At 54.2% G+C, this 19,698-nt stretch overlaps 1 protein-coding gene across 2 annotated transcripts in view; it reads left to right on the top strand.

Annotated features, from left to right (window-relative positions):
* The window catches only part of PEX14 (peroxisomal biogenesis factor 14), a 145,688-nt gene extending 126,308 nt beyond the window's left edge, over positions 1-19,380 (top strand). The window contains exons 5-9 of one of the 2 annotated variants that reach the window (XM_058719111.1): positions 8,460-8,545; positions 11,702-11,804; positions 12,978-13,075; positions 16,877-16,968; positions 18,793-19,380. In XM_058719111.1, the coding sequence (XP_058575094.1) occupies positions 8,460-8,545; positions 11,702-11,804; positions 12,978-13,075; positions 16,877-16,968; positions 18,793-19,237 (824 nt within the window). In that variant the 3' untranslated portion in view covers positions 19,238-19,380. The remainder of the gene's footprint in view (positions 1-8,459; positions 8,546-11,701; positions 11,805-12,977; positions 13,076-16,876; positions 16,969-18,792) is intronic. The other variant, XM_058719112.1, reaches the window with a different exon arrangement.
* Positions 19,381-19,698: the final 318 nt, after the last annotated feature.

Genomic DNA, 19,698 nt, shown 5'->3' with positions numbered 1-19,698 from the left:
AAAAAAAAAAATTAAGTTTATTTATGTTTTGAGAGAGAGAGAGCAGGCAAGGGGCATAGAGAGAGGGAGACAGAGGATCTGAAGCAGGCTCTGTGCTGTCATCGCAGAGCCTGATGCGGGGCTTGATTGAACTCATAAACCGTGAGATCATAACCTGAGCTGAAGTTGGACACTTACCTGACTGAGCCACCCAGGCATTCTAAAAAAAAAAATTTTTTTTTTTTTAAACAAGCTACTGGAGTATATTCTACATATTATAACACTCACCCATTTCAAATGTACAGTTCCTGACTTCCGGTAACGTACTGAGTGATGCACTCATAGTCTGTGTTGGAGCACTTTCATTCTTCCCCATCAGATTCTTTGTGCCCCTTTACTGATCACCTCCCCTCTTGCCCCAGGCAAGCACTAATCTGCTTTCTGTCCCTTTCCCGGATGTTTCGGGTAAATGGAACCTTGCAATATACGGTCCCTTGTGCCTGCCTTTCGCTCAGTTAGCACAGTATTTTTGGAGCTCTTCTATGGGGCAGCAGGTAGCAGGACTTGCTTTTTATTGCTGAAGAGTGCACCCGTTGTATGGACGTACCATCTTATGTCTGTGGCTTCACCAGTTGATGGAGGACTATCTCCAGTTTGGCCTAAAGTGAATCGTACTGCTAAGAGCATTTGTGTGCAAGTCTGATGCGGACGTATGTTCTCATTCCTCTTGGGTCGACCTCTAGGAGTTGAATCACTAGGTCATATGGCGGTTTTATATTTCTGGATTTCTATTAATTTTTCTCTTAGACAGCTTTTTAAGAAATGCTTATTTATTACTTTTGAATGACAGAGAAAGAGAGAAGGCACCCAAGAGTGGGGGAGGGGCAGAGAAAGAGGGAGACAAGAGGATCTGAAGTGGGCTTTGTGCCGACAGCAGACAGCCTGATGGGGGGCTCGAACGCACGAACCCAAGACCATGACCTGAGCCCAAGTTAGATGCCTAACCTGAGCCACCTAGGTGCCCCTGGGCAGCTTTTTTTGAAGTATAATTTATACACAGTAAGATTAATCAATTTTAGGTGTACAGTTTAATGAATTGTACAAATTGTAATTCATTCAACTCCTGTAACCAACACTACAGCCACAATATAGAAAATGTCCATGACCCCAGAAAGTTTCTTTGTGCTCTTTGCATCTGTCCCCTCCCCAACTTCAGTTTCCTTTCAACTAGCAATCTATTCTGCGTTACTAAAGTTCTTACCTTTCAGAAATTTTCATGTAAGTGGTATCATATGGCATGTAATCTTTTGTGTCTGGTTTCTTTACCCTAACTTGATGCTTTGAGACTGATCCATGTAGAGATACATCTACCTGTCAAGTTATACACACACACACACACACACACACACACACACACACACACAAATACACATGTTTCTGTGACATGTCCCCCCCCCCCCATATTCCTTTAAAAATATAAAACCCATTCTGAACTCACGGCTGAATAAAAGCAGGCTGAGTGGGGCTTAGCCAAGCGGGCATAGTTTGCTAACTCCTGTTACTCTGTGCTCTGGATCTCCCACGATTTGTTTATCTGTCGACCGTCGATAGTTGTTTGGGTTTCCAGTTTGGAGCTATTACGAATAATGCCACCGTGAACATTCGCGTGCTAGTAGAAGGCTTTGTGTGCCTGTGTGCTTCCTTCTCTCTTCGTCTTATACCTGGGAGTGGATTGCCTTAGCCACACGTGGTGTGTGTGTTTGACTTTGTAAGAAACTATAAAACTCTTTCACCAAGTGGTTGCGCCATTTGTCATTCCCATCAGCAGAGCAGGGGAGGGGGGGGTTCAGTTTCTCCACATCCTGGTCTGCACTTGATAGTCTCAGTTTTTAGGTTTAGCCATATATGAACGTGTATGCGATAGGATTTCATTGTACGTGTCATTTGTATCTTCCTGATGACTGATGATATTTTCACGTGCTTATTGGCCATTCTTACATCTTTCATGGAGTATCTCTTCTAGTCTTCTGCTCACACTTTTTTTTTTTTTAAATTTTTTTTTCAACGTTTTTTATTTATTTTTGGGACAGAGAGAGACAGAGCATGAACGGGGGAGGGGCAGAGAGAGAGGGAGACACAGAATCGGAAACAGGCTCCAGGCTCCGAGCCATCGGCCCAGAGCCTGACGCGGGGCTCGAACTCACGGACCGCGAGATCGTGACCTGGCTGAAGTCGGACGCTTAACCGACTGCGCCACCCAGGCGCCCCTCACACTTTTTTCTAAAAAAAGTATCTTTTCATTGTTGAGTTGTATAGATACAGCTCTTTACCAAATACATGATTTGCAGATATTTTCCCCCAACCTATGACTTACTTTTTCATTTTCTTGTTGGTGCCTTTTGAAAAGCCCAAGTTTAAATTTTTGATCATGTCCATTTTGTTCTTTTTTTCCTCCTCTTTTGTGACTCATTCTTTTTGTATTTGAAAATGTCTTTGCTTGCCCCAAGGATTTCCTTCTCTGTTTTCTGTTTTCTTACAGCAGCTTTAGAGTTTTTGCTTTCTGGCTTTGGTGTGCGATCCACTTCGAGTTAATGTGTGTGTATGATACAAGGTGAGAGTTGAGATTCACTCTCTTCCCCCTGTGGCTCTCCAGTTGTCCCAGCACAGTTGTTACAGAGATTATCCTTTCCCAGGGCCTCTTTGGCAAAAAAAAAAAAAAAAAATCCCTTGACTGTATAAGCCTGGGCCTATTCCTGGATGCTTCTGAGTTCTTAGAGTTTAATTAGAGCTTATATATTTTGATCTGTGAGTGAGGATATAGATATGACTGTCAGAGCCCTTCCTGCCTAAAGATGACACTGCTGATAGCATTGCAGCCTGTCAGAAGTGGAAAAGATGGCCTTTCGTGTGATGTTCACATGAAGAGCCTTGAATTTTCAGGTGTGGCCATGGTGGGGCTACCGTGGTGCCTTTGCCCTTGCTGCCCAGTGCTTCTGTTCAGAGCAGAGCTGTTGTGTTTCTCGGTGCCATGCTCTGGTTCGTTTGTCCTTCTGGCTGCTGCCACCATGCTCCGCCGGGTGCCCCGGCGTGCCCCCATACCGTGGCCGGCCCCCCGCAGCTCGGCCTGTAGTACAGCCGGACGCCAGTCTCTGTGCATTTAGCCCCGCCACTCTGTGCCGTAACAAGCCCTGGTTTGGCAGACTGGCTTTATTCCAGGCCCTCGCTGTGGAAGAGCCTGTCTTATTTAATTTCCAGGGTGGCTTGTGAGTGAAGCTGTTGGGATGATTTGAGCAGCTGGATAGGGCGCCATGTGGAGTCACAGCCCCAGCCTTGGTGAGCGTGGAGGGGACCCCAGCTAGGCTTGCCTGGTTGCTGGCACCGCCTCGCCCTGCACTCAGGCTGCCAGCCTCCCCGAGGCCTTGATAGTCTCTCCGTGTCGTCAGCAGCATGATCTTGTGACGCTTACTGGATTGTGGCATTGCCGTGATATCAGTGAGTCCGGGTTCGTGACTTGGTGGCTTTGAGTTCAACATTGCTGTGTTGCTGTATGGGATTCCCAGCCCCACATGCGTCATTTGCCGTTTGTTCTCACCTACTAGGTGAGAATTTCTTGGTCGATGGAGGTTAGACTAAAGGACTGGAGTAATGTTCGTTTAGTTGTGTTCACGGAATGGTTCAGGAGCCACAGGGATGCATCTCTCCTGCCCCCAACAGGACCACCACACGCGGTGGGTTCATCTGAAACCCTATGCTTTGGGCAGGCAGACCGGCCGAGCTCAAGCTAGTTGACAAAGTCCTTGGAAGGTTAAAGAAGGCATTGAGTTTCAAAGAGCCCTTCGCTCTTCTCCCTGCGGTGATTTGGCCTCTGACCTTGCGGCAGCCTAAGGCATCAGCGCGGGCCCAGCAGTGCTCAGTTGTGCAGGCTGAACACCGCTTCCACGGCTGACTGCCTCTTTATTCTTCGTGAGATGCCAGCGTCGTTGGTAAAGCACCCGGCCATTCAGCTCATTAGCTGGCCGTACCTGTTGGGGAGGTGCTGTGGACAATTTGAATCTGAGTGACAGTAAGCAGACATATCATTGTTCCTCCACTCTTCCAACAGCACAGAGCCCTGCCACCTTCAGTCAAGTGGTCTGTGCTTGACAAGAAGAGAAGAACGTCCTTGGGAGCCGCTGGGTCGGTGGTGTGGAACCGGGATCTCTGGTCTCCGGCTTCTCGCCTGCCTCGTACGCAGGCAGGCATCTGCTTCCAGACTGGAGGCTTGGAAGCTTTTAAAAGGCTCATTTGTTCTGCTTCCCTTATTTCCAAGCTAGAGCAGAAGACTGACTGGCCCCATTTTCTGCCCTTGACTCTAAAATTCTGGACATTCGGGGAGGGTGGGGACCAGAGAGGGGTATCTCCCAGGTGCTCTGTTCCTTCGTGGGGGTCTGCACTGGCCTTGGAAAAAATGGGCCCCAGGGTGGGCAGCAGGGAGACTCCGAGTGGTCACGGTTGGGGGTTTGAGCCAGTTTGGGATCACACCGAGTGCTTTGCCCTGTTACCTTTGAAATCCACGTGGCAGGTCAGAGTTACCTCCTCTTACTTTCTCTCTTTTTTCATTTTGCCACAAGACAGAATTGTATCACACATCTCCAAAACGAGTAAAATGGCATTTCAGCTTCTTGTCTTTATAGACTCTCTGAACTTTAGGAAAGATCATTCTGGTCCCTTTTCATTAATAATGAAAACCAAGGGGCAATAAAATGTTCTTAACGCGAGCATGTCAGGAACGAGTCGCGGTGTGGGGGTGAAGGGTGCGGCCGGCAGGGAGCCACAGGTGTTGCTTGGTGCTTGAGGAGGTCAGAGCTCTGGAAAGGTGGCGGCCGCTGGAGGAGGGGTTCTGGTTCGTGGACCCCTGAACTGCCAGCATCTGTTCAGCCTTCCAGCTCCAGTACCCAGAATGAGAGACTGCGCTTCTCCAGGCACGATGTTTGCAGGAAAGAAGGAACCGGGCAAGCTTTGGTTCTGGTCCAGTTTCTAGCGCATTGCAGCTGTTCTCTTGCAGGAGATTGAGTGAGTATTTGAGAAGTCAGTGGTGAATAGAATATTCTAGAAACATGCCCATTTTGAAGCTGTTCTCTCTGAGAATTTGGGCAGCACAGATGGAGGTGCCAGGTGTGGACGAAAGCCCTCCTGAACAGTGACTCTTGAAGAGTGACAAGGTTACTGTCTCCACTTTTTCCTCCTAAAAATGGACTCGTACTGGATGTTGAACACTGCATCGAGGCACTCAGAGCGGAGTGGGCTCGGGATGCGACCAATGAGAAGGTTGCCTGGGACTCAGAGCCTCCTGGCTCCTCTGGGTCAGGGTAGAAATATCCATCTACGTCGGGGGTCTCAGAGCTTTTGATTTAATGAGCCGCAGTTGCTTATCTGCATAGATGCTTGTTGGGTGGGCACGTTCACTACAGCAGAGCAGCAGAGCTCCTTTCTGGAGACAGTTTCTGTGACCCAGAGAGTGACTACACAGCCCCAGGAGGGAGTGGGGACGCCCTGGCTTGCCATAACCCACACCCCAGAGCCCATGCGACACGCCAAGATGCACCATAAGCAGAGTCAAAAGACATATACTGGGAGGGACTTTTGCAGCTTCTGTCATAGACAAAGGACTAATTTTCCAGGCTCCTCCATCACTGTCACCTTTGCCTCCTGAAAGCCCCCTTCAGCAGTATAAGAAGTTGTATAAATTGATGAGGAAATCGAGTAGGAGAGCAGGATCACATACAGTACCCCAGAAAGGACACACAGGGAAGAGATGTTCAGTCCTCTCTGGAAGATAAAGGCAAATGAAAACTGGAGTGAGGGACTCTTTTCTGCTTAGTACGGGCAGAAATCTGAGTGTGTTGAGCCCGCGGTGCTGCTGTGAGGAAGTAGGCACTCTTGGACACGGCTGGTGGGAGCCCACTGGTTCAGCCCCCGTGGAGGACTATTTGACAGTATCTTTCCAAATTGCAAATTGCCTGCACTTCCGACCTAGGCGCCTAGGGATTGACGTGCACGGCTGTACTCGGACGTATACGTGAGATGACATACGGTCACAGTCCTTGGGGGCAGCATTGTGTGAAACAGTAAGAGGCCGGAAATCAATGGGGAGTTGCTTAAATGGAATATTAGGCAGCTCTGGAAAGACAGCAGAATGAGGACGAGGGGGAACGGGCAAATAATACGGAGCAGTGTTGCCTTAGACGTGCATAAAAAGTCTCAGGCAGGACAGACAGGAAGCTGTTCACAGTGGCTGCTGATGCTGGAGGGAGGCTGTTGGCAGTAGAATGACAAGATGATCCGTGTGCTTTTTAGACCGTGTGCGTCTTGTAGCTCCTCAAAAACCGTAAAACAGAAAAGGGAGTTGAGGGCTGAGGGGGGGTGGGCATCTTGGGAGTAAGTGCAGGAGACTCCAGGGCTGGGCCACCTTGGGAAACTGGTTGGGAGTCTGTAGCCCACACAGGTAGTGAGGGGAGGTGGCTGATGAGAGACTCTTCCAGGCCCCTGCGTCATTGTCCCGTCCACCTCCTGAAACCCCATTCAGCAGCTCGAGGAGGCGGGAGCGGCACCCTTGCCCCCTTGAGGGTCTTTGCCACTTGGACCCCCCCCCCCCACCCCCCTGCGGCCTGTGTGTCAGCAGCCCCTCCTCCCCGAGTGCCCACATCCTGCCACTGAGCTTTGAGAAGTTCCCTCGCCTACTCCCCTCTGGTCACGAGATGCCAGGATGTGACGAGGACCTGGAGAGCTTGCACGCCCAGGGACAGGTGAAGGCAGAGACCCCCGGCGCCCGCCCCTGGTGTCTGCCCCAGCCCGTGCTTCGGCTTTGCCCCCTGACCTCGTGCTCTTTTCAAGAAGTTCGGGAATGCGGTTGCTCTTCCTCCTCCTACCCTTTCCTCTCCTAAATGCGCGTGCGCCCCCCGGCTTCCTTGTCATAGCAGCCCCGGTGGGTGCCTTCTGGGCAGCCTGCTGCGGGCGCTGTGGTCTGCTGCCACGGATGGATTAGTGTCCTGCATTAGTGCCCTGCCTTCCCTGGCAGGTCCCTTGAGAGGAGGCCGAGCGTCAGGGAAGATTATGGACACGAAAGCACTTTGTAAACAGTGCATGGGAAAGATTGTGAGGTAGAGAACCCCGCTCTCCTCGATTCAGGAATTGGGGGGGGGGGGTCTCCTGGAGGCTATTCTAGAGCCCTGGGCCTGGGGCCTGCACCTGCGCAAGGACTGGCTGCCCATTTCTGGTCCCTTCACAGCAGCAGCATGTTGTCATCCTGGCCCCGTCCCTCTTAACCTTTTGTGGCCCCTTTGGTAGCCTCTTCCCTGCCTCCTCACCTCTCTACCTCCCACTTGTATCTCGTCCTCGAGGACACCCCGTGTTATCTCCCAAAATACAGAGCTGACTGGGTCACTCCTGATTCAGAGCCTTCGGTGACCCCAGTGCTGTGATCCACCTCTTCTCCCCCCTCTGCCCTCTACCACTCCCGCTTGGGTGACCCCTCTCTGCTCTTGCTGGCCTCCCCCCTTGGATAGACCCGGGGGGGGATCCCCCTCGGATAGACCCAGCTTCTGGCCACCTTCTCTCTTTGAACACAAGTCAACCCCTACCTTTGTACTTGTTTGTCCCTTGCCTGGAGCTCTGTCCTTGGGACCCCACAGGCCTCAGCATCTGCCTCTTCCAAGGCCCTGCCGACCCCTGCTTCTCTCCCCCGACTCCCCCACATCACCCTGTTGGGGCTCCCCCTCCCCTTTTTTTAAGATTTTATTTATTTAAGTAATCTCTACACCCAACGTGGGGGATCAAAATGACAACCCCGAGATCAAGAGTCTCCTGCTCCACCGACTGAGCCAGCCAGGTGCCTGCCCTGTTGGGCCTTCTTGACCACTCTCCGGAGTTGCCTTGCTCAGTTGTTTGGAAGCTGTCTCCTGTACTTGTTGAGTGTGAGAGCAGACCAGGACACGGGGGTCTCGTCGCCATTGTGCCCCCGTGCCTGCAACACGGTCGGGCACGCAGAGGATGCTTCACGAAGTCTTGAATACACAGATGGTGCAGTCTCCCCTCCCCCGTCCTCTGCCTCTCAAGTGGCTCTTAGCTCATCCCTGTGGGTGGCAGGCGTGGGGACGTGTATTGACACACACCTAAGTGTGTTTGTGTCAGCCTCGCAGGACCCTTTGTTCCCTGAGAGCGGAGACGGTGCCCTAGATCGCCTCTGCCACCTGAGGGCCACCTGAGACTTGCTCGCTGCTACACACCTCTGCACAGGAGGTGTGAGGTTGAGGCAGGTGGTCCCGAGAGCCCGGAAAGAGTGGGGAGGCGACGCCAAGCCGCTGTTCCTGACCGTCGCACGCCGTCCCGTGTAGTTGTGTGTCACAGATGCCGATCCTCTGAGATTGAGACAGTACACGTGCTCTCCCCTGCCCAGGAAGGACGCGTGTGCTTCTCCTGATGCCCTTTTCTCCCCACCTCAGGCCCTGTGGGGTCCCGATGGAGGGACTACGGCGCCTTGGCTGTCATCACGGCAGGCATTGCGTTTGGCTTTCACCAGCTCTACAAGGTAAGTCCGCCTTCCCTGTGGCTCCCCTGGCATTCAGCCCCACGCTCCCCCGTCCCAGGGTTTACCTGTGTCGAGGCACCCAGCCCTGGAGCGCGATGGCAGGAGAGGGGCCGCGTGTGGAGGCGGAGTATACGGAGGAACACGCTCTCTGTGCGGGGCGTCTGGTTCGGGCTCCGTGCTGCCCCCGCCTGCGTGGCAACTCCAGACCCCGCCTCGTCTGCTGCACTCAGCACTGCTCCTCTGCGTCCCCACCGCACAGGGTGACTGTGGGGCCCATCCATCTACAGGCCATGTGCCCGGCACATGCTGAGTGGCCGGGGCATTTCTGAGAGACAGAATAACACGGTGTTTGAGAGCATGGACACTGGGGCCCGGCTGCTGTGTGGCATCCTGGTTCTGCCACCTAGTAGTAGCTCAGTGGTCTCACCTGTAAGACGGGGACAGCGGTACCTTCCTCACGAGGCTGTTGTGAAGCCCAAAGGAGTCCCTGCTCCTTTGAAAGTGCTGTGTGCCTGGCACCCAGGAAGCATTCTGTATGCTATTTTTCTACTTTAGTATTGGGAACCAGCTTTGAGAATCTCACTGTAATCCTATTTATGGGCTGTGTTTTCTGTTTCCTACATATTATCTTGGCATCCATGTAAATCTGGGATTTTTTTTCCTGCAAACTTCATGGTCAACCCGCTGGATCCCAGACTTCATTGTTCCCAACAGAAGTGCAGGCGTGAAATGAACACGTACTTCCTTGATACCAAATACGAACCAGATACTGACCAGCAGACACTAACTTTGATTTGAAGCGAAGCGCGTCTTTTTGAGGACACAGAGCCGGGGGTAGGCCCCAGAGACGACTCTCTACTGGTCCTGGGGAGAAGGCCTCCGCTCCTGAGCCCCTGCGGTTCCACCCCTCATTTGCAGATTAAAAAAAAAAAAGAAAGTCTGAATGAATTCCCAGACTCAATATTGTAACTTTTAGCACGTGAAACATGTTTAAACACTTTACTCTGGGATTCTTAATTTTTGACTTAGTGCGAAATCTAGTGACAGAGTTGTAGCAGAGTATAATTTTTTCAGGGTAACATCTATTCTTGGAATTGGAAATTTCCATGTCAAATCCAGAAGCAAAATGTTCTAGGTCCTGGGACTTCTCCCTCTGCCCTCTGACCCGATGCGCCCCCCCCACCCCCACCCCCACCCCCGTCCCCGACCCTGTGTGCTGAAAGCCTGGTTCCAGTCACTGACTGCCTACGGTCATCAAGAAGAATAAAACACTAAGAATTCTCGAAACCACTCCCAGCTCTCCTAAGCAGTACCTAATGGTCACATGGCCGCCCTCGGATGGCCTGCGGCTAGAGGAGCAAAGCAGAGGTATCTTCAGTTCTTTCCACGAAGCCCTGATCTTTATGCCTTAAAAAAGAAAGAGACGTTGGAAGATAAGTCACAATGGTGATGAGAATTTCTTTAGTTTCTTTAAATTTAAAAAAAAAAAAAAAAAAGAGGTAAGCGCTGTCGTCTTGCTTTATAGATACGTGACAGTTTGGGCTCGGGTAGTGTATGCGCTCCTTCCCGTGGCTTTTTTGATCTCAGAAATCGAATTTTTCGTTAGTTACGTGTATAAGAATCTCTTGACTTGTACACTCGGGAAACTTTCAGCCCAGAACGTAAGGCTACATGTGATGAGTTTCGGCTCAGTTGTGGGTAATAATTCACACAGCGGTTGAAAAGCACTTTGCAAAATAGAAAATGCTTCTATGTGTGTGCTAAATAATGATCTTCGCTGAGAAGTCGCTCTTGAAGTGAGTTCTCCCGCAAACCCCTCGTGAGAGACCTCCTTCTCCTTCTCCAGTATAGCCTTAATGGAGAAGTTGCTCTCTTTTTTTTCCATCGGGGCACCAAATGGAGTAGGAAGCAAAGTTCCTTGGTCACACCTGCCAGCCTGTGCTGTGCTACCTCTAGTCCCACCCCGTTAATGGTGACGACTGGGCTTACGCTCCTAAGACAAGAGGTGCCAAGTCCTGAGCCACGTTCTTTCCTCCAGCTCTCCCAGCGGCCACCCTGCTGCCTGCCTTCCGCCCCTTCACACCTCAAAGTAGGCAGCCAGTTACCAGCTGTGCCCCACCTTGCCTTCTTCCTGAATGTTCCAAGACCCCCGTGCTCCCCTAGGCTTCCTGAATTTTGGACCCTGTCACTCAGTTGACCTGCTGCATCCGCTTCCTTTTCCCCAGAGCCCGTGTCTTCAGCTTCCGCCCCTTCCTCTCCTGCTGCCCTTGTGTCTGGGGGGAATTTGACTGCATTTGACTCTCACCTGAAGGAAACTTGTTCTGAGGATTCAAGGCTTAGTTTAAAAGACAACAACAAACTTGAGGTGGGACCTCGTTCGATGGCCTCGGAATACCATCTATTATTCTCTAGTAAAAGGACCAAAGGCCCAGAAGTCTGTTGTGGATTTTCATCTAGTTTCTCAAATTATTTTTTGTTTATTTGACTCATTTTTCTCTGAATGGATAATTCATTCACAAGGTTCAAGGTGTTTAGAGGTTCGGAGAAGAAAGCTTCCCTTCCACTGCCTGGAGGCCATCAGTGGGATCTCTTTCTTCTATCACCTTCTACATTTTTATCTTACAACTTTTTTTTTTTTTTTTTTTTTTTTTAAGTTTATTTGAGAGAGAGCATGTGCACGAGCAGGGGAGGGGCAGAGAGAGAGGGAGACAGAGAATCCCAAGCAGTCTCCACCTGGTCAGCATGGAGCTGGATGCAGGGCTCGATCCCACAAACTGTGAGATCGTGACCTGAGCCGAAACCGAGGGCTTACCTGATGGAGCCACCCGGGTGCCCCTTTATCTTACAACTTTTAAAGCAGAATTTTAGTTTTTGTTACTGAAATATATGTAGCATCCGTGAGGTAATTAAGTGAAAGAACCAAAAAGAGACCACATGGACCTTCCTCGCCCCTACTTCTGGGTCCTTGTCCTCATTCAGAAAGAATCTTAATCAGCCTCGTAACTTTCAAACATCTCATTTACGGTGTTTGTGTCGGTGTCGGGTTTCCAAAACCCAGAGGTGACAGAGAGAAAGTTGGTGGGCAGAACTGGCGAGCCCGCTGGAGAATAACCCCAAGTTGGCACCCACTGCTCACACCCACCCTGCTCCTTGTAGAAATACCTGCTCCCCCTCATCGTGGGTGGCCGAGAGGACAGGAAGCACCTGGAGAGGATGGGGGCAAGTCTCTCGGAGCTGAGTGGCAGCGTGGCACAGACAGGTAAAGATTAATGACTCCATCAAGTCGCCCCTCCAAGCCTTCCCGAGCAGCCCCTTCTCGCCCCGCCCCTCCCCCTCGCCTCCACTTTATGTGGTGACTTCATTTATCTGCTCTGAGAATCTGTTCACATTTGCAAATGAAGCCGCCGTCATTTCGGTTTAATTTGAAATTGCTTGTTTACTGTCGGCGCGGCCTCAATTAATTATGTTTTTACGGAAAGGCTCCCAACCTCAGAATATTAATAAGGGGAATAAAATGACAGCCTTTCTAAGGGCTGTAAAGTTCATTTTTAATTTCTGCTTCTGTGAGGTTTTCAGGGGGGTTTTCAGCGATTTTTTTCCCCCTTCCCTCTAAGAATCCAGCACAGGGTCAAGAGAGGCTGTAATTACTGCGGCTCCGGGGACCCCAGCCACCTCCTCTGTCATCGACTCCACAGGGCTGGCGTTCATTACCCGGTGCCCCAGTGATGGCCCAGATTAGCTGGGACCTGTCGCACCAGAGGCGGCTTTTCCTCTTTATAAACTTGTTTACTAGACGGAGGCTCTGAATCTAAAAACTCAGGCAAGCGAGAGAGCCACTGTCCCAGGCAGGAGTCTGTCCCACTGGGGTGCACTTGCAGAGACCCCAGAAACGCTCTGGTGCATCTGGCCCTGGGAGGCTGACCCCAGGGCCCACGGCTGGGACACGGTCTGGTACCACCGTGGCCCCGGGAGCTACGGCAGCCTCTGGGTTGGGTACGGAGGGCAGGAAGGAGTGTCAGGAAAGCGGGATTTGCGGTCTTCAACCGCGCCCGGTATCATATGGGTCTGAGATGCGTTTCTCCCAGCTTCGGAGAATCCGAGAACTGCACGGTGAGGGGCGTGAGATGAGGGACGCAGACGCAACCGAAGTCGGAAGAGCCAAGCAAATCATAAGCACATGTAATTGGAGGGGAGAGGTTTTGGACGGATGTACTGTTGACCACGGACAAGTGCACAATAGAAAGATGGAGTGGAAATCCTAGAGGTTAGATACAGTGCAGGTAGATTGCCCGGAGTGCAGATAAATTATATGGATTGTGGGGTGGGGGATGACTGCAGATAAATTAGATGTGGCAGCCATAGGTGTGTGGACAGAGAAGGGAAGAATCTGTGTGTATCATTTAACAGAGATGTGACTGCTTTTTCCTCCCAGTGACTCAGTTACAGATGACTTTAGCCTCCGTCCAGGAGCTGCTGATTCAGCAGCAGCAGAAAGTCCAGGAGCTCGCCCACGAACTGGCCGCAGCCAAGGTACTTGTCCCTGACCCGCTCGGGTCCAGGTCTGCTCTGCTCGGTGCTCTGCTCATCTACAATGTTCCACGGGGTCTGACTTTGTTTTTCTCATGCCGGGTACACAAGCAGGGGCCCACACAGTCCTCGCAGAGAAAGGAGGCGGCCACCGTCCCGTCTCTCCTGCTCCGTGTCCCCTCCTCGCAGGACGGAGGAGAGGCAGCTTTCTGCCTGCGGCCCCTCCTGTGGCAGCTCACGTCCACGCTCTGGAGGTGGCCGGTAGAGACACAGGGTGGTCTCCGCTGGCACTTTAGGCCACGTTAGGCCACAGGTCGCAGCATTTCAAGAGCGAGTCCAGGGAGCAGGGAAGTGGGGGAGTGTGCCAGGGCCCTGGGCGAAACCCTGCATCCACGGGCAGATTCTCAACACCCAGGTCTCGGGGAGTCAGGGAGCCCCTAACAGAGCGCCAGCTGGGGTTGCCCGGGGCTGTTTCCATGCCTTACTTCCCAAATCTGGAGTAGTCTTGGCAATATCAGGTCCCGGGATGAGACCTCTTGGGTCGAAATCTGCTTCTGCCGCGTGCCAGCTGCATGAGCACAGGCAAGTTACTTAACCTCCCTGACTTACTTTCCTCATCTGTAAAATGGACCTGTAATGGCACCCCTTCACCGTCTGCACATGCTTAGAACAGTGCCCAGCTGCTGTCAGCTCCCGGGATTGCAGGCTTCTGGCCCAGGCCTGTAGGTGCGTGACAGGGTCATTCCCGAGGCATTTAGACCGCGCCCAGGGGACAGTGGTCCAGTGGCTCCAGGATGTCCACTGTCCTCCCCAGTCCATCCCCGTTCCTGTGCTGCTTTCTGGTCGCTTCCACACAGCCCGTGCTGTAGAGGAACCTACTCTGAGTGGCTCTTCCAGGAGAAGCCCCAGCCGGTGCACCACCAGATGTGAGCCAGCACTCAAAGCTTCTGCGTTTGCAAAACGAAGTGAAACCGGAATCTTTCTGTTTCTGATGGAATCTGGGGGTACCTCCTGTGAAGAGGGGTCCCCGAGAATCCCCTTTCCCCTTCTTGGTACCCCACGCACGAGGTGCTGCCTGCACTTCCCCCACAGATGCTGCGGTCGCCCACGGCTGCCTCTAGCTGCTGTGCGCACTCCCTATGGGCTAGCGGCCCTTAAAGCAAGCGGGAAGCCTGTATTATGGCCCCCGCCCCACTCTCCTCTATTATCTTTGGAAGCGGTGGCCTGCCAATGGCCAGAAGCCATTCCGGAAATTGGAAAACTGTTTGCAGACCTGAAGCATTAAGATTAAGACCACATGTTGCATTTTAAGAGGGGAGGGGGCCCAGGATTGTGCTCGGTGGTTGAGCGCTGCCTCTGTGGGTTTCTTGTGCCTGCCTCCCTGCTGGTCCCGCCCCCCACCCCCACCCCCTCACCCCCCCCCCCCCCCAGCTGCCTTCATCCTCTCCTGTCCTGACGAGGGGCTCACTGGTGCTGTGTTGAAACCCAAAAGAGGGAAGACTTTGGTTACCCCATAAACCAGAGACTCAGAGCTGTGTTTTCTCAGCTGTAACGTAAGTTTTTGTATCTGGCTTCCAAACTCCTACTGCAGCACTGTAAAAAATTAAAAAGAAGAGCGTTAAGTAATTAAAAAACCTACATAAAACTGAAGGCTGGGAGTTTTCTACAACTGTTTTTTAAAGAGACTGGCTAAAAAGCCCCAGATGTCAGATTTTATTTCTAAATCCTGGCATCTGGCACCATATGCGTTTGGAAATTTGAGTCCTTTGTAGGCCGGTGAGTGGAAATTGCTCCCTTGTTAATGGGCTGCTATGGCTTTCAAGGTCTCAGAGAAGCCAGAACAGTGGCTCCTGGATCTGCGCCGTCTGGTGGTCTGGAGCGAGGACCCCGAGGGGATGTGTGTGCGGGCGACTGGTGTTTGCAGTGGTTGCGTGCGCTCCCGCCAAGACCTCCAGCCCCTCTGAGGGGCTTCTCCCTGTGAAGGAGCGCTCGCCTGAGCAGGCCCAGAGCGGCCCCCACCCCAGGCTAGAGGCCCGCAGAAGGCTGGTGGGACCGTCCAGGGCCCCTCCCCGCTGCCAGCCCGGGTAGAGGTGTCAGGGAAGCCGGGGCCTTGCACGACTAACCAGTGCACTTGAAGCCACCGGGAGGTGGCGTCCAGCCTGGTGGATGCAGGCCCGCGCACCTGGGCCCGTCATGCCTGGAATTGGCCCATAAACACTTCACAGGCCGCTTGGCCACCGGCAGCTACCACCTGGGGGGCCACCATTTGGACTTTCCTCTTCTCTGTCTGTCTCAACAAGATTTGCCCAAGAAAGCTGTGGTTGTCTGAAGTTTCTTTGGAAAATGGTCAAATCAAAGGGGAAAGGTATGCATGGAAAGATGGTATTTGTCCCTTTCTCCCGTGGACCCTCTTCGGGGAGAGAATCGGAGTTAAGTCCTAGAACAGCTTCTTGCCCTCTGCTGAGCCTTCAGAGTCATCCCCAAACACTGACTGTGGACGGACTGTGTGGCCTGCATGCTGTGGTAGCTTTGCACTTAGTGGGGTGCGGCCTGGGGGCCCGACCCCGCTGAGGAGGGAGACGCAGGCCTCCCAGGAGCACGGGAAGGTGCTCCGAGGCGAAGCCCGTCTTCCGGGCCTGCTTGAGATTGGAGCTGAGGGCCGGGCCGGGCGGGTGCCCAGCGGTCTCCCTGACCCCCCAGTACAGGCACGCCTCAGAGATACTGCGGGTCTGGTTCCAGACCACCATAGTGAAGCAATTATTGCAAGAAAGCGAGTCACGTTACTTTTTTGGTTCCTCGGTGCACGTGAAAGTTCTGTTTATGCTATACTTTATTAAGGATGTAGTAGCATTTTGCCGAGAAAAACGTACCTACCTTAAATTTAAAAATACCTTATTGCTAAAAAATGCTGATCGTCATGTGAACTTTCAGCAAGAGTCCTATTCGCTGATCACAGATCCCCACAACGAATACAGTAATAATGAAAAAGTTTGAAACTGTGAGAATTGCCGAAACGTGACACACAGACACAAAGCAAACGGTTCCGGGTCACCCGGCGCCGACAGACTTGCTCGATGCAAGGTCGCCACGGACCTTCCCTCTGTAAGAACGCAGGTCTGCGAAGCGCAGTAAAACGAGGTAGGCCCGTACTGTGGGGTTGTGGTGGCTGCCGGTCTCACCCCCGAGTCCAGTCCTGTGTGTGGTGATCTCTGCAGGGAGGGTGGCTCTGCTGGTGTAGTTGGTGTGGAGATGGGAGTCACCTGTTCTGTTAGTTGGTTTTAATGGGACGTTTCAAACCCGTGACGGAAACAGGGCTGCAGCCCGGACAGTGTGCTTCTGTCGCACAGCTGGGCGCGTGTCTCAGCCGGGCTCTGCTCGTGCCCCCAGCTTGCTTTGCGGCCCCTGCCAGACAGTGGGTCATCATGTATCGCAGACACTTCCTGTTTGCATCTCTTGAAGGATAGGGGCTCTTTTGCTGCTGGTATTTTGCACAGCCAGAATACCGTTACTCTACGGCTAAATGCATGTCACAATTGCTTAATATCATCAGATACCCGAACAGAGTGGTGGCAGTATTTGTTTTTAGGGTGCCGTCATTTAAACAGAAAGACCCAGGAGGGTAGACCCCTGGATGGGCAGTGGCAGAACCTTCCCAAGCAGTCTCCAAGCTGGCACGCAGGACACAGCACGCCCTGCATCCTGCTGACGCTGCGGCCCCTCCCGCCACCCTGGCTGGCGGAGCCCCACGGGGCGGGAGGGGGGGGTGCCGCTCTGATCCTTGTTCTCCCGTGTTTTGACTTTCAGGCCACTACATCTACCAACTGGATCTTGGAGTCCCAGAATATCAATGAACTCAAGTCGGAAATTAACTCCTTGAAAGGGCTGCTTTTAAATCGGTAGGAGGAGAGAGGGGGTTGGGCTGTGGTTCTGCCCCAGCCTGGGGCCGCCAAGTGGGAGCCCCTGGGGCCTGTCCAGCTGTCACGGGAAGGGATGAGACGAGTCCCCCTGAGGGGCCCCTGTCTGTCCAGCCCCTCATTGAGCCGGGAGACTCAGGGGTTGAGTTTGGGAACCTTGGGAGCTTCTGTTTTCCCTCCCCCAGAGGCGCCCCTCCCCCCCCCCCCCCCCCCCCTCCAAGGGGGACAGCCTGGGGTGCCTTGTCAAGACCCGGTCAGGGACAGCTGCAGCCAAAACACGGGACCTGGAGCTGAAGAGAACATCCCCATCCTGAAACAGGGCCTCCAGGCGGGGCCATCGCCTCCTCCTCCCTCCTGAGCCCTGACAGGACCTCTCAGTGGACAGTGTGGTCCCAGAGAAGTTCCTCGCAGAAGGCCAGGGAGTCCTCAGCTGGAAGGATTCTCCGATTCAGGGCAGGGGACAGAAGCAGTCCCTGCCATCCCGCCCCTAGCTTCTTTGGTCTCCTCCTGTCCTGCAGTGACAGCACCTGCCATGAGCCCCGACGGTGGAGGCCGTGTCACCAGTGCAGCCCTGAGCGGAGGGGTGACCAACCTGTGCTGGCTTTAAATCCGCAAGCCCTGTGCCCCAGGAGCCACTCAGTCCCGAGGTGGATACTGGGATGGTTGGCCACCTGGCCTGCAGGGCACTTTGGGTCGGCCTTGCCTGGCTTCTCACTTCTCTGGGGTTTAGGAGGGGCTCTGTGAGGTGGTCCAAAGGTACACCCACTTGGGGTCAAGGATTGGGGGCTGCAGGGGTCTTGTGGCCCCAACCAGGGGACCCATTTCTCTAAGCCACCTTCTTGTAGGCCCTCTTGGGAGAAAAGAACATGGCCCTAAGAGAGGTGTGACCGAGCTTGGCGACTAGAGGGTTGTCATTAGGAGAAATCTTTTGTGTTTCTGAACCTAGGAGACAAGAGCCTTTGAGGTCAGGGGGACAGAGAGCAGGGAGTTTGGAAACTTTGGAGGCAAGGAAACCACAAACTGCATTTTCTGTTAGCATCCACGCTGCCTTTGTTGTACGCACGCCATGCTGTGGGGTCGGGGCAGCGGGGGGAGCTGTCCTGCGACCAGCGCTGGTGGACCGTGGGCAGCCCAGGAGGGAGCAGGCCATTGTCCTAAGCCTTTGTCCTCTCGGCTCAGGCAGAGATGGGCCTGCCCGCCCTCGAGCCATTGCCAAGCGGACCTGACCTCCCGGGTCCCTCGTGCAATCGGCTTAGGTCCGGGCTGGCCCAGGGCACCGGCGTTACCCTTCTGGTTGTGAGGTCTCTGAGCCCATAGCCAGTGGCCAGGCCTTCCCACTTCTGCCCAGGCCGGAGATAAGGTAGACGGAGTCGAGGCCACGTGGCTTGGGTCCCCAATTCCCTGGCTCAGCCTCAGTTCCCTGCTGGCCCCTCCACCCCCAGCCCCCTCTCCTAGGGACTAAGGACTGGGAGGGAGCGGGCTTCAGTTGTGGCAGCCCCTGGGGCCAGCTATCCAGTACCTGCCAAGAAAGGCAGGCCTGGTCCAGGCAGGGAGGGCCCGGGAGGCACCCTGAGTGAGGCAGGGTGCTCTGAGGGCACTTCTGGCTTCCACTTCTACTGCTCCAACCTCCAACCAGCCAAGAGGCCTTTTTTCTGGGCGGCAGGGTGGGAGGTGGGCGGCCCAGTGCGTCCAGCCCCCTGCTCAGCGGCCCTGGGGGAGTGCGTTGGCCGGGGGACGTGTGCGGCTCTGCCGAGCGAGGGCCCCAGGGTACTGGCACCGACCCTGCTTCTTCTCTCCCTCTGTCAGGAGGCAATTCCCACCGTCCCCCTCGGCCCCGAAGATCCCGTCCTGGCAGATCCCGGTCAAGTCCCCGTCCCCCTCCAGCCCCGCTGCTGCCACCCATCACAGCAGCAGTGACATCTCGCCCGTGAGCAACGAGTCCACGTCATCCTCGCCCGTGAAGGAGGGCCACAGCCCCGAGGGCTCCACGGCCACCTACCACCTGCTGGGCCCCCAGGAGGAGGGCCAGGGGGTGGTGGACGTCAAGGGCCAGGTGAGAATGGAGGTGCAGGGCGAGGAGGAGAAGAGGGAGGACGAGGAGGAGGAGGATGAGGACGTGAGCCACGTGGACGAGGAAGACTGCCTGGGGGTGCAGAGGGAGGACCGCCGGGGTGGGGACGGCCAGATCAACGAGCAGGTGGAAAAGCTGCGACGGCCCGAGGGTGCCAGCAATGAGAACGAGCGGGACTAGGCCCCGAGGGCAGCCGGCCTCCGCTGGGCCGCCTGGCCCGGGTTCCTCCTCCTCCTCCAGCTCCGGGAGGGCCGCCTCGTGCAGGCGGGGCCGAGCTGTCGGCCCCCCTCCGTGGGGCCCGAGCTCTGTGCGCGGGGACGAGTCTCTCTGTCCTGAACGCCAGCCCCAGCCTGCCGCTTCCTCCGCTCGGCCCCAGCCAGCTGGGCCTCGACCTTGTTCTCACGTCCGGCTGAGGGCGCAAATTTTCCGGGCCCGGCCCACCTCAGCCCTGTCTCCCAGACGGAGGTCGTGTCCAGGGCGTGTCTGCTGAGCATCTTAGCTAACCTAACACCGTGCATGACAAGAGGTAGTTTAATTACCTGGCTCCCGGTCCTCCGCGGAGGAAGAGCCGCGTTGGTGTGGTATCTGCTGACCTGCCGCCCTCCCGTCCTGCCGCGGCTCCTTCACTAGCCTCACAAGGG

Source organism: Neofelis nebulosa, chromosome 2 (genome assembly GCF_028018385.1).
Source record: "Neofelis nebulosa isolate mNeoNeb1 chromosome 2, mNeoNeb1.pri, whole genome shotgun sequence".
Lineage (NCBI taxonomy): Eukaryota > Metazoa > Chordata > Mammalia > Carnivora > Felidae > Neofelis > Neofelis nebulosa.
This window is presented reverse-complemented; position numbering and strand designations above follow the sequence as displayed.